At 39.9% G+C, this 15,129-nt stretch overlaps 1 protein-coding gene across 1 annotated transcript in view; it reads left to right on the forward strand.

Annotated features, from left to right (window-relative positions):
- The first annotated feature begins 212 nt into the window (after window positions 1-212).
- LOC147321498 (solute carrier family 12 member 7-like) overlaps window positions 213-15,129 on the forward strand; it is a 65,011-nt gene continuing 50,094 nt past the window's right edge. Inside the window, exon 1 of the mRNA XM_086305427.1 lies at window positions 213-544. Within this exon, the coding sequence (XP_086161553.1) occupies window positions 313-544 (232 nt within the window). The 5' untranslated portion in view covers window positions 213-312. The remainder of the gene's footprint in view (window positions 545-15,129) is intronic.

Genomic DNA, 15,129 nt, shown 5'->3' on the forward strand with positions numbered 1-15,129 from the left:
ACTACAGAACTTCGAATTTTTGAGGAGAATATCGTTAATTTGATAGAAATATTAGTAACTAACCCTGTTCACAATTAACAGATTTCGACAACTCTGATTTGCTTCTGGGAACGATTGACAGCGCTCCTTGGCATTCTAAACCAATGAGCGAGCAGAGAGGGCGGGCACAGCCATACTGTAATCAATCCTCTGGTCGAAGGCGTGAGCGGGAAGTGCTGGCTGTACTGTGTGCTTACACGCGCAGAGTGAGGAGCACAAACTAACCGTTGTGCTGTCCTCCACTGAAAAGTTCCACAGGTGAATAAAAAGGACATGGGGGACAGATTTGTGGTAGTCCCTGTTGGCGGTGGAGGGACGGTCCCCGTACAGGGGGCTCACTTGGACGCGGTTGCCGCTGACCCGGGACTCGACACCGGCGGCAGCAGCAGCAGCAGCGCCGACACGGGGCAGGAAAAAGAGCCACTTGAAGACTCCGTGTTCGAACCCCTGGACCCCGGCGCTGCGGTGCCTATCCTGGAGTACAACAGGGAGCCTAACAAGTACGGTAGGTGTGCTACAGACAGGCGCAGACTCCGTGTCCCACTTCTTATCTCACCTATCCACCTTTTAGAGGATTAGCTGTCGTGTTTCTCCCGGGCAGTGATCTAATAAAACCGAAGCAGACCTGCGGAACCTGTTCATATTAACCACAACAATCAAAACGTTATTGGTTTGTATCCTGGTGCCTCATATAGAGATTTTACTGGCATTAAAAGTTCCGTCAGACAGTTTGGAAGATTAAAACGACATCTCTGCTCACCTAATTGAAGCGCACATGAAGCAGACTGTATTTGTTTAGGTCCATGCGAATTTCCTCTCAGTCTTTTATCTGGAATTTAGTTTTTGTTAATAAATGTAAAGTAAAATAATAATAAAATAATAATAATAATAATATACAAGGTTTTGGCGCCATTTGTTTTTAAAATAAAGGGCAGAAAATAAATGGTCCATGGACAATGGTCCAAATATAGTTTTAATTTCACATAGTGCCAGCGATTTCCCAAATGTTCTTGGTTCACAGTATGTGTCTCTGAGCTGAACCACAATTTGGCTGCAGGCTTTATTCTCAAGCTTTGTTCATGCAAACAAGGTGCATCTATAGCAACAGGTGGGTGCTTAGAAGGTGCTAGAAGAATTGCCTGGCACTTAATGTACTCTGAGTTTATTTGTGTCCATAAGGGTCATCCTGCTTATGGCTATTTCATATGTGGCAATAGCTTTATTGTCATGTCTGATGTGTTTGGTTTCTTTTTTGTACCTGTTCATTTGAAGGACCAAAGTGTTTTGGGGTAAACAATGTTTAGACACCAGGAAGGAAAGGTAAATTTTAGTCTTATTAATTAAATATGGATGAAAAAATAAGATAAATCTCACAGTGCTAGTGGTGGTTACTGGGTGTGTACTCATGATGAATCATGGTGACAGAGGAGACTTTTACTATTGACGAAATAAGTTTAAGTTTTGTTAGGTCCAACAAAAGTATCCCACAGGCTCAGAGCCAGTATAAGATGCTGGACAGGTGACAAGTTTCTGGTCCTGTTAAAGCCTCTGTTGATTTAGAGCAGTGATTGACAAGTTCTCAAGTGATTCATTGTATAGTAACCGTAGGATATGTGGAAAGATGGGTTCAACTTGTGTGAAAAAAATAACCTATAAAACAAAACAGATTTTACAGGCAATAAGTTGCTTGCCTTGATTCCAACCGGAGACACAAATTCGCTTTAGGGTAGTGTCAGAAGGACCATCTGACATAAAACTGCCAAATCAAACACACAGAGCAACCTGCTGTGCAGCAAAAAGCAGTGAAAAGTAGCGTTCATATGTTTTGAAAAGAAAATCTAATCTTGTAGAAAAAGATGCATAAATTTTGAAACTAAACAAGCAGTTTTCATTAGTATCAGTTTTTTCTGATTCCAGATTTATTTCTAAGACCTATAACTGACAATGTATACCAGCAAAAACCAGTGCTTCTTCAATGCACTATACTATTTTTGTAATAAAATCAATTTATAAATTATTAATTACAGTTATTAATTACAATTTTACAATTTCCTCCAAACTGTAGGAAGTTAGAGGAGCTGCTTTTCCTTACGTTTTACCTCTCATCCGGTGAAAGAAGCTTCTCAGATGAGAGGTGAAACGTCTTCAAGCAACCTAAAGAAGTCCAGACGCTTTTCTTTCCAAGCTCCTTAGACTGCTTTTGCTTAAACAACTCAAAATAAAGTGCTCTGCTAGGGAGGTATAACTAATAATTGAATCTGAGTTGGCGTACACCTCACTTTAAGGCTTCTTTTGTCTGCTCCCTTATTACCAAGGGTTGACCACCGTGTTTGATTTGGTCCTTCCCGACATAGCCTCAAAGGGATCTCCTTCCCAGGATCCAACAGGAGTCTTAAAACGTACGTTTACCTGACATGCAGTGCTGATAAGAAGTATTTTCCCTCTTCCTACTGTCACACTTAAATGTTTCAGATCATCAAGCTAATTTTAATATTAGACAAAGATAACGCAAGTAAATACAAAATGCAGTTTTTAAATGATGATTTCATTTATCGAGGGGAAAAACGTCCCTATGTGCTCCTGTGTAAAAAAGAAATTAACCCATGAACTTATTAATAACTTGTTGTGCCACTCTTGGCATCAAGAGCTGCAGAAAAGCATTCGTAATAGCTGACGATGAGTCTTTCACATCACTGTGGAGGAATTTTGGCTCACTCGTCTTTGCAGAATTGTTTGAATTCAAATATGTCATAGGTTGATTCTTTAAGGTCATGCCAAAGAATCTCAATCAAACTGAGTCAGAACTCTGACTAGCCCACTCCAAAACCTTTATATTAATTTATTTTCATAAGCCATTTAGAGGTGGAACTTTGTCTTCACTCACAATGAGGAGCCTACATGTTAATGACATGTTTGTGCACGGCTGTGAGTGTGCGCATGTTTTTTGTGTTTTTTTTCTCACGCCTGCAGTCACAGAACCTGCTGAGTCTTTAGCAATGTTGGTAGAAACACTAAAATACTCATTTGTAGCTTGATTTTGAGCATAGAAATATTTTTTAAATCAAACAGGTTGTAGTTTTGTAGGAAAAAAACCTCACCTCACTGGAGCAGTAGGTGTTTTTAACTGACAGCCAGCACTGAGCTGCAAAGCCATGAAAATGTGTTCAACCCGATTACCTCTTCTATAATACGATGACAAGTTGGGACTTGGCTATTCTGCTTTAATGCATAGATGGTATTTCATTCAAATTCAGATTGTTTTGCTAAGTAGAAGATGATGGGTGTGTTTGTGCATGTGAGATATCATGCGAGGGTGCATTATTGGGGCTTGTTGCACTTTGCAAGTTTTCAACGGCAAAAATTTTAATCTCCCAAAAATTTGTAACATGACTCCGGAGAACAACCAAAGAGCATTTGCCGCCTCTGTGGGCACATGCAACTGGGCGGGCAAAGAATGTGGCTGTCAAATGATGTCATAAGTTACATGCCGCTCCAATGAATATGCTGCTATAAAATCTGAGGATGTTTTTTGTTTGTTTTTTCTTTTTTTGCGGTGGGGGTTGTAAAAATACCTACTTCATTAATATCACTGGCTGGAAATTGTGACGGGAATAGTAATGAAAAAGTCTTGTACTTGCATTTTAATTGATTTGAATGCCTTTAACCCTTCGTTGAAAAAGATCCACACTGACCGAACAGATTTATTTTGTAATTTTGGCTGCGAAATTCTCTCCAGCCAAATATAGTTGAGGAGTTATGCTAATGTGAAGCGCACATGGAAAAATCTAGGCCCTGTAAATTCTTTGTGCTTGTTTTGTCTCTATCACAAATACTTACGGGGTTGCAGCCATGTGAAGAGTGCTTGCACAATGGGCCCAGTGATGGTTTTAAAAAGAGAAAAAGTGGACAAACCTACGCCAGAAACTTGCTGAGATGGATTATAGATATTAACGACCCTCTGTATAATGAAGACTCTACTTTAGGAGTTATTTATCACTGAAGCATCTTATTAGGTACTGACTTCAGTTCGATTTCAATTTCCGCACTTCATTCATCTGTGACACTCGGTTTACTGCAATCAGTGGAAAGTTGTTTGTTTTGGTATAATCTGTTTACAGATCTATAGGGGCCTCTGTTTAATTGAATTCCCTATGATAAAGTTAGCGGTAGCAGATAATAGATTTAATTATGTTTACATGATCAATGGTTAGCCATTTTCCACTAAAGAGGCACTGCACAGATAAACTTGTATGTATCAGCATGCTCAATGGGAAGGTTCCTCTTTTAGTTACATACCACACAGTAAAACAGAGACCAGATGCAGGCTCTGAATAAAGCTGACTGCATATTACAAGTTGTGACTTTTAATTTGTTAATAAAGGAGGCTTTATTTGATGGTGGAATGTACTTTTCCAAAGGTCAAACGCAATTTGAACACATTTGACAGTTTAGTGGAACTGGAGCACTGTGTTTTCCACGACTCAAGGTTGCAAAACAATGTTAAGTAAAGTCTCTTGTAAAGAGGAAGCAGCGGTTATGAAGAAATATAAATGATGGCAAAAAACCGTTTTGTTGTGTGAATGATAGTGTCTATGTGTTACACTGCCTTGGGCTCCTCTTAAAACACTTTAGTCTAAAAATGCACTTGTGACTTGGTCGTTGTTCAGATTTTAGGCCGTGCGAGAGTGGGAAAAGGCCATAGTGACTGCTAATGACATTAAGCAGTTTGTGGGTGTGACCTCACGGCTTGCCTCAGATGCTGAGGATGATTAAGATTGTGTTTGGATTTATGAGAGATTAACCAGGCATTGAAATATAAATGAGGTTCTAGAGTCTTCAGAAGGTGTCAGATTCACATCAGGCTGAGAGACTGTTAAGCTCTCATCTCTGTGATTGTTTCTGCTGCCTGAGATTCTTTATGGAGAATCAGCAAAAGTAATCTGCATGAATTTGTTAGCTGGTTATGATTTTTTTAAGGTCCAATCTCAGAAGCTACCCCTATAATATCAGATATAAGTAAGTAAGTTAATGTCTCATTAAGTGCACCAAATGTTAAATTGAAAAAATAACATTATTTATATAACATTAATAATATTCCTGTTGTGATTTGCTTTTATATTTATTCACCTTTGTAACATTTACCCACTCTGCACTTTACTTTGAGCCAAGTTACATGACACAATATCAAAGTTGGGGAAAAATAAACAGTGAAAGCATTTAAAGGGAAACAAATTATTAAATTTAAAACGAATGACGTTTAAAAAATAAAAAATATCTAGATGTGAGATAGAAATTAAATACCACTCTAGACACACTTTGCATTTGTTTTTAAATCTTTTGTGGTGTATTTAAAAGAATGTGAAAATATTTACTACTCAGTTATTTATTTCATTTTTGACAGTTTCAGTCTTACTCATTTTACATGCTGTTTGGATCTCTGCGACGCAGCTATCTCCACAGTGTTTATCCAGACTCTTCGCTCACGTTGCCTTTTATCCCATCGGTGAGTGGACTACGTGACTTTCATGGATCAAACCCACAGTTTCTCCATCCCCTGAAATGGACTGCGTCTGTGGCTGCTCTGTTCTCCACCTCACTAAGCATGACTTTATACAAGCCAGAAATCTGGATTTTTTTTTATTCCTGACTGAGACTTGGCAGCAGTCCGCATACCACACATCCCTTATTGAACTTTGTCCGAGGGGGTACTCTTTTATCAGCCAGCCTCGGATGCTGGGTTGTAGAGGAGGTCTTGCTGTTGTGTTTTCAAATCGGTTTTCATGTTGTTTGTTTAAAATTGGATAGTTTTTATCGCTTGAGCTGCGGGGGAAAGGATCCTTTTTATTGTGCTGTAGTGTACCGTCCACCTGGTCCAAACAGCACATTCTTAAAGGAATTTAGTAACTGTTTATCATACACCCTGAAACTGTCTAGACTGGTCGTATTTGGGGATTTTAACGTGCACATTGATGATGACTCTGAGCTCTTTGCTAGGAGCTTTATGAGTGTCATAGACATTTTTAATTTATCCAGCATGTGTCTGGCCCTACTCACGCCAAAGGGCGCACTTTGGATCTCGGTTTTACTTTGGATCTGAATGTTGATTCTGTTTGTTCTGAGGACATTTTTATTTCTAACCACCACTGTTATTTTTCATTGATCTGTAACTGTGACACAGTTTTCAGCCCCCCATTCCATGAGGTCTGCCTCCTCTGCAGGCATGCTTTCTGAGGATTTTAATTTGTTTTTCTCCCCTTAAAATGATGTAGATATCTTAACAGATCATTTTAATTAACATTACCTTTCTATATTAGACTATATCTGTTGTTTTAAATAGAGATGGGTGCCAGTTTTACAGTCATCACCATAGATAAATTATGATATATGCCATTTTTCTGCATGATAAAACGTTCCTGCAGAAAAATGGAACATCTGTGGAGGAAAACCCATTTAAAAAGGCACTTATTACACCTAAAGGATCTTTTAGTTCCTTTAATAACTCAGTGAAGTAAGCAAGGGTTGCATATTTTTCTAACCTGGTGTTAAATAGCAGTTGTTATTCAACATTGTTAGTGGCATCATTACTCCTGCTCCACCTACTATGTCCTGAAATGAGGACTGTCAGCGTTTTCTTTCCTTTTTTTGTTAATAAGGTCAGAAATGTAAGAAATAATATCTCTTCTTCAGCATCTGTGTTGTTGTTGTTGTTCCCACACCAGCTCGGCCTGTTATCTTACAATAGACAGCTTTGCACCAGTAACTTTACGTGAGCTGGCGAAGCTTATTGGTACGATGAAAGCCTGTTTGTGCTCTCTGGACATTTTTGTACCTTGTACCTTTAAGGACATCTATTATCCCTGCTATGCAGATGATATTCAGCTGTACACCTCGTTTCACCCAAGTTCCTAGACACTATTAAACGGTGGATGGCAGACATTTTTCTTTAATTAAATCAAGAATAAATGGAAATAATTGTGTTTGCACCAGAAAGGAGATGCTTGGACATCTTGGTTCTTTGGCAAAATCCTCTGTTAGGAACTCTGGCATAACCTTTGATTCTGGTTTTACTTTGGATGCACATGTCAAGTTTCTGGTTCATCATTTGAGAAGTACTGCCAAACTAAGCTCCGTTGTGTCACGTGCTGAACTGGAAATGATTATTCATGCTTTTGTTTCTTCATGATTGGATTACTGCAATGCACTATAAATTTGTCTTGGAAAAACATCCCAGAACAGTTCCAAGTTCTTCAAAATGCTACTGCCAGGCTTCTGACAAAATCCCCCAAAATGTGACTCATATCTTAATGCAGCTACACTGGCTTTCGGTTCATTTCAAAGTACAATTTGAGAGTATTTTGCTGACTTGGACAGCTTTTCAATGACAGGCAACATGCATTATCATCAAGATAAGGAACTTCTTCGATTACGCTGTTAAGTGCCAGGAGGATTGGCGTGATTTATAAATCGAGGAAACCAAACAACCTCTACCTAAGCAGATGGCACTACACAGAAGAGCTACCTCGTCAGGGCAGGACTCCGCAGTCTGTTTACACTTACAGGCCAGTCGACACTCTTTCAATGATGATGATGTACACATCCAGGACAAGGAGGAATGCTGGTTTGAGCGCGGAGTCAAGGAGGCCATTTACGTGAAAGCAAGGAGGGGGCCTCAGGCTACATCTTTCACCATCTTACAGTGCTGTGATTGCAGCCATTCCCCAACTCTCTGTGAATGGTACTCATGACCATTGATCAATGGTCCCTTATTAGTGGTCAAGACAATTTTCTTATTAATGATCCAGAAAATGTTTCACCAGTGGTGCTAGTTTCAGTCATTATGCAAATGTACTGTTCATAAGGCTGGAAACCTGCAGTCAGCTGAGACTGAAGAAGTCACTTGCAGATTAGTGACAAAACATTTCTCCCGCTGAAAATGCTACTTCCAGATGATTTAACTTTTTGGGAAAAACATTTATGTATTTTTTAGGTGGAGGGTTTGTATATTACAGCTACAGCTAATAATTACATTGTGTGTAGAGAATGAGTGGGACAGAACTGGTAAATGAACGTCCTCAGAATGTCATTCCAGAGGCTCACTTGCTCTCTCTCTCTCTCTCTCTGTGGGTGTGTGTTCATGTTCAAGAAGGCATGCACCTTTGGTGTCATGTGCTGCCCTCATCTTTATTTGGAACCCAGCAGTCAGCACCAACTGGGCCCTGGCATCCACTATATCTGCTCCTGCTCTTGTGTGGCCTTGTTCAGTCTCACATATTTGTTCTACTTGCTCCCTATTTACACTGCTGTTTACACGCAACACTCACAGGGCGATGTATGTGTCTGAGGTGGGGGTGGGGGTTACATCGGTCAGACAGAGGGTGTTTCAGAAGACTCTCTCCTTTGGGTCACAGTTTAGCTCAATCTTTACATTTTTATCAGGTAATTTTATTTTGAATTGGGCATTTGTCCTCAGGTCATTATCTACATTATCATAACACTTTACAGTGCAGTTACCACCAAAGCAATAATGGAATCTTACTTGTGCAGTTAGTAAATTTGGATGAGTGGTCAATGGGGTCTATCGGTGTCATTTTCAGGTGCAAATCTATTCCAAACTACAAGGCACAAAGGGTCTTATAGAAACAAAAAAAATGTGACAAACTTAAAAAAAATACTATAAATTCCTGCTCTGACATCACTGCAAGTTTGACCGTTTTTACTAACTAGGGTTTCTCTTTTGTTTTTGTTTTTCATCTGTTACAAAATTGAAGTTAAAGATAACTTAACACGGGTGTTTCTTTTCTATGTCAGTAGGTTGTAGCAATAGTTGTTTTAGCATGGGATGGTATGATATACTATCATACTTTTTTACATGCACAGCTGTGGTTAAAAATTTACATACAGTCATCACAGGCATGAAAAACAGTGTATATCTACAGGTTCAGTATATTTTCACCTGTTATTTCAGAGTTTTGATAGACAAAGTATTTACTGTACTTGTATGTAGACACACATAACCACATAAAAAAAGTCCACCCTGTCCCTTTTTAAAAGCACCCTGTTAAGCAGCAGTGCCAGAGGGGGCGGTAGTGGGGTCATTACCCTTGCCCTGGCAAACCCACGCCATAGGACAATGAGTGACGTTACATGTTGCAGTGTCCCTTCAACTTGTGATTTCTTGATTTTTGTAAGCCAGCACATAGCGTAGCCGAGTCTAAGACACAAGTTAACTATTGTGAAAAAGAAAGTAAGAAACTCAGCAATTTCTTTGCTTCCAGTTTTGACTCCTTCTCCTCCTGTACCAGTGCTGGTGTGGAGGTTCTGTCTGAGTGGGGACACCCATCATTCAGGAGAATATTGCAGGGGCTATCCAAGGCCTAGACACTGGCAGAAATGGTCCGGAGCAAAAATGACCAATGTGGGGTCCTAACCAGAGTCCCAATCACTGTAGTATGGAATTCTGACTCATGAGCATTATGTGTGATGTGGTACATGTTTCATGCTGGATGCCCTTCATCAAGCAATCCTCCTTGTTTTAATTTTTTTAATTTATTTTTTGGAGGGGGGGCTTGGGGCCAGCACTAGGAAAGAGGAAAGATAGCTCCTCATATTTTGTGACTTACACCAAAATCTAGATTAAGAAGTCACTAAATGTGCATAGTATCTCTTAGGCAATGCACCAAACTGAAAATGGAAGTAAGCAAGTGAAACTTTACCAGTCACCTCCAAAGCACTGCTCATACCAGTGCAGTTTGTTTTATTTTAACACACGATGAAAGTGGTCTGGTTAATAATGCTAACAGTCTTTCAGCACCAGAAAACCACTGCTGCTGAACAGATGTGATGGGAAAAACTACATCATGTGTTTTCCCCTAGACATTCTCTACATTTGGGGTTGATAGTCAGGGGTTTTTCCACCTCTTGTATGTGTAAAACTAAGTAAGGCATTTACTGTGAGTCATTTTGGCCTTTTTGCCTTTCCTATCACGGTAAATATTGTTGTAGAGCAACATGAAGCCAAATGAGGCCCCTAGAAAGCAAAATACATGTTTAAAATTATGTCCAGAGAGAGTGAAGACATAAGATGATGACACTTAAACATATTAGCATTATCCCATCCAGTGAAATCATCCAAAATAAAGAAAATAACAACTTTTAAAATGACCAAATATGTTTATTCAACAATAATATTAAAACAAACACAATACAAATACTGCTTTATTTACTGAATAGAGCAGTTGATAAAACTTCAAAACAGAAGAGCTTTGTTTCCATAAAAAGCTGTGTTAAATTTCTGTTTGTGCTATTGTGTCTACCTTGGGTATATGTAAGGAGAAAATGCAGCTGGGCACAGTCAGTACAGTTACTTGGTTATGGCATCAGTGGATATCAGATGTCAGAAATGTGTAGAGAGAGACATTGCGTGAGTATCATGTTCCGCCTGTCTCTGAATTAGGAGTCCTATTATAACCTCCTTAACCGTCAAAGGAGCTTGCAAAGAAAAGCGTCTGGACTTCTTTAAGTTGCTTGAAGACGTTTCACCTCTCATCCAAGAAGCTTCTTCAGTTCTAAGGTCAAATGGTGGGGTGAGCTCATTGTGAGCAGTCCATCTGCATCTAAAGGATAAAGGTCACTCTTTCGAGGATGCCAATGTTCACATTTTGGACAGAGAGGACAGATGGTTTGAAAGAGGAGTGAAAGAAGCCATCTACCGGTATGTCCACTGTGAGCGACCATCTTTGAACAGAGGCGGTGGTTTAAGACACCAACTCTCTGCCATCTATAATCCCGTTTTGAGATCCCTCCCCAGACGCCTTAACGGCCACTCACATCCTGGGCCATCTGACCTCAGGAAATCGCATGATAAAGTGGGGCCAGGTTTCACAATGAGCTCACCCGAAACCCTGGCTGATTGGGACCCACACCCGTTTTCACACCTTGGCTCAGGCGATTAGAAGATCATCAGGGGGTCCTTTTGTCCCTCTTTGGGGGGATATTCCCACTGGGTTTAAATCTGGGACTCTCCGCCATTTGACCTTAGAACTGAAGAAGCTTCTCGGATGAGAGGTGAAACGTCTTCAAGCAACTTAAAGAAGTCCAGACGCTTTTCTTTGCAAGCTCCTTTGACTACGATGACCTGGATGACTGAGAACCCTCACAGACAACCTCCTTAACCCCACCCCAGCCTAAATGACTACAGTCCTGTAAAACTCCAGGGATGAGACTGATGCAGTGCAAGCTTCAATCCTTCCAAACTCTCTCATGACATGGGCTGAGCTGTCTGCTGAAAAAAGGAACTGAGATAGCAAAAAACTTGAGTCAACTTCTGTTTTTGCTGATCTTACTCATTGCCCCAAGACAGGTTTTTTTTTCTTTCTTCTTTTTTTTTTGGTTATGTTTTCTGTTCTTATTATGTTATGTTGGGGTGGCTGTAGCTCAGGTGGCAGAGCAGGTCAGCTACTAACCAGAAGATTGGTGGTTTGGCTGCTCCAGTCTGCATGCAAAATATCCTTGGGCAAGATACTAACCCCATATTGCTCTCCGATGCACCCATCGAAGTGTGAATGTGTATGAATTTTAGATAGAGCGCTTAGAATAAGTGCTTGTGTGAATGGGTGTGATTGGTTGAATTAGATATATAAAGTACTTTAAGTGCTCAGACAGAGTAGAAAAGCGCTATATAAAAACCTGTCCATGTTGTTTGAATTTTTGTCAGACTCACAAATGCAGACACATACAATCTGATTATTAACACACTTGTATGGAGATGCTTTTGTTGTAAACATGTAAAGTACAGAATTGGATAAAATTAAGCAAAATTTCTCAAAATAAAAACAGTTTTCAGATCACACAGTTACAAAGTCCTTCACAGTTTGAAACGATACATACACATACAATACATAACCAGGGCTGCACATAAGCACATAAGCATTCGCTGTCAAAATAAAAGACGCGCACGGAATAAGAAGTTGGAACACGCGTTTGCGTACATAAGATGTTCCCGGAAATTCTGAGAATACGCACTTCTTTTGCGCGTAATTGCTTACGAAGCTTGCTTCTTGCTTCTTCGACATCTTTAAGAGTTTTGAACAAATGTCTGTACTCCTCCAGAACACTTATGTGCAGCCCTGAATATAATAGTATCCCTTGAGTTAATAAGTTCATTCAAAACTTTTACAAGTGTACAGGGAGTGCAGAATTATTAGGCAAGTTGTATTTTTGAGGAATAATTTTATTATTGAACAACAACCATGTTCTCAATGAACCCAAAAAACTCATTAATATCAAAGCTGAATGTTTTTGGAAGTAGTTTTTAGTTTGTTTTTAGTTTTAGCTATATATCTGTGTGTGCAGGTGACTATTACTGTGCATAATTATTAGGCAACTTAACAAAAAACAATATATACCCATTTCAATTATTTATTTTTACCAGTGAAACCAATATAACATCTCCACATTCACAAATATACATTTCTGACATTCAAAAACAAAACAAAAACAAATCAGCGACCAATATAGCCACCTTTCTTTGCAAGGACACTCAAAAGCCTGCCATCCATGGATTCTGTCAGTGTTTTGATCTGTTCACCATCAACATTGCGTGCAGCAGCAACCACAGCCTCCCAGACACTGTTCAGAGAGGTGTACTGTTTTCCCTCCTTGTAAATCTCACATTTGATGATGGACCACAGGTTCTCAATGGGGTTCAGATCAGGTGAACAAGGTGGCCATGTCATTAGTTTTTCTTCTTTTATACCCTTTCTTGCCAGCCACGCTGTGGAGTACTTGGACGCGTGTGATGGAGCATTGTCCTGCATGAAAATCATGTTTTTCTTGAAGGATGCAGACTTCTTCCTGTACCACTGCTTGAAGAAGGTGTCTTCCAGAAACTGGCAGTAGGACTGGGAGTTGAGCTTGACTCCATCCTCAACCCGAAAAGGCCCCACAAGCTCATCTTTGATGATACCAGCCCAAACCAGTACTCCACCTCCACCTTGCTGGCGTCTGAGTGGGACTGGAGCTCTCTGCCCTTTACCAATCCAGCCACGGGCCCATCCATCTGGCCCATCAAGACTCACTCTCATTTCATCAGTCCATAAAACCTTAGAAAAACCAGTCTTGAGATATTTCTTGGCCCAGTCTTGACGTTTCAGCTTGTGTGTCTTGTTCAGTGGTGGTCGTCTTTCAGCCTTTCTTACCTTGGCCATGTCTCTGAGTATTGCACACCTTGTGCTTTTGGGCACTCCAGTGATGTTGCAGCTCTGAAATATGGCCAAACTGGTGGCAAGTGGCATCTTGGCAGCTGCACGCTTGACTTTTCTCAGTTCATGGGCAGTTATTTTGCGCCTTGGTTTTTCCACACGCTTCTTGCGACCCTGTTGACTATTTTGAATGAAACGCTTGATTGTTCGATGATCACGCTTCAGAAGCTTTGCAATTTTGAGACTGCTGCATCCCTCTGCAAGATATCTCACTATTTCTGACTTTTCTGAGCCTGTCAAGTCCTTCTTTTGACCCATTTTGCCAAAGGAAAGGACGCTGCCTAATAATTATGCACACCTGATATAGGGTGTTGATGTCATTAGACCACACCCCTTCTCATTACAGAGATGCATATCACCTAATATGCTTAATTGGTAGTAGGCTTTCGAGCCTATACAGCTTGGAGTAAGACAACATGCATGAAGAGGATGATGTGGACAAAATACTCATTTGCCTAATAATTCTGCACTCCCTGTAAATTGTTTGCTATTCTGTCCCTTGAAATAAGATTTAAACACTTTTAGTCTGGAGCTGCTGGGAAAAACAGCTTTTTTCCCCTGCACCTGTTGGAGTGAGGTTAGGCTTTTTATTAAAAGGCTGCACTACAGTGTGTTTATGAGAAAGTGTGGATCATTATATATCTGGGATGTCTTGATTGAGTATTCATTTTGAGGTCATGACACCATTTCAGTTGCAGTCCTGTCCAGCGTTAGTGTTGACGATCATTCCCCAAAGCAGTCAAATGAGTGGACTGTTATTGAATTGGGTGAAGGCCAGATACTAACTGCTGCACTGTCATTCTCCTAGCTGCAGTTTTAAATTCAGTGTTTTCTCAACTATTGTAAGGCATTCCTGTCCTGAAGTAGCAAAGCAGCCCCGAACCACGATGCTCCCTCCACTGTGCTTCACAATTGGGATGAGATTTTGACTCTTTCAAGTGTAATGTACATTTAGATATTCACTGACTGCAATTTTCTTGTGCAATATTTGGCCCATACAAGCACATACAAACAAATATCAACTGTTTTTTAAAAATGCTAAATATTAGTTTAATAATTAAAATAAATTATTAATTTCCCCCAAATTTGAAGTACATTTCAGGATTTATTTGCAATTTCTTTTTCAATTCAAGTGTTCATTGTGTTATAATATCACCAGATAACAGGATCTTAATCATTTTCATTTTTTTTTTATTTTTACCCGTTTCCATAATCTTCCTTGTAACTGCTTTGATCATTTTTGCTGTTCCAAATCTCATACTGATGATGCTGACTTATGGTTACTATTAGCTTTAGCCATGTTCTTTTTGTTAGCTTCTTTCAAATCTCATATGTTCAGCTGGATGAAGATGAACATTAGCTTTGTTGCGTGGTGGTCCCTCCATGCTTTATTTTGGGGAACTTTGTGTCTTCAATAACAGTGAGAAATTTCACACTAATGACATGTTTGCATGTGGCTATGAGTGTGCGAGTCAGTATTTGCCTGCATCTCTGTGCGTATGTTGTGTGCACATGAAACAGACTGGCCTGTAATCAGATATTTGGGAGAATGACCAGTCACTGGTCCTGGCTGAAAACACTGGAAATTGGCTGTTCTGTTCCCTGGTTACTGGATCAGTTCATGTCTACTAGTAGAGATGTGGAGGACACTGTCATTTAGAGGAAAGGTCTGATTCCCAACACATGCTTTAGTGTCATTTAAGTGGAACTCTTGACCCCAAGTAACTACAGGTTCACATCCTGTACAGCCTGGACTTTGAGTGATTGCTCAAGGTTCAATAAAGACAGTAAAACAAAACGACTGATTGTGTGTTCTCAGTTCATTCAGATT

This window comes from Aulonocara sp. 'chitande type north' Nkhata Bay, linkage group LG9, assembly GCF_057382095.1.
Source record: "Aulonocara sp. 'chitande type north' Nkhata Bay isolate Kocher_YH1m ecotype deep benthic linkage group LG9, A_spYH_male_GT1.1, whole genome shotgun sequence".
NCBI lineage: Eukaryota > Metazoa > Chordata > Actinopteri > Cichliformes > Cichlidae > Aulonocara > Aulonocara sp. 'chitande type north' Nkhata Bay.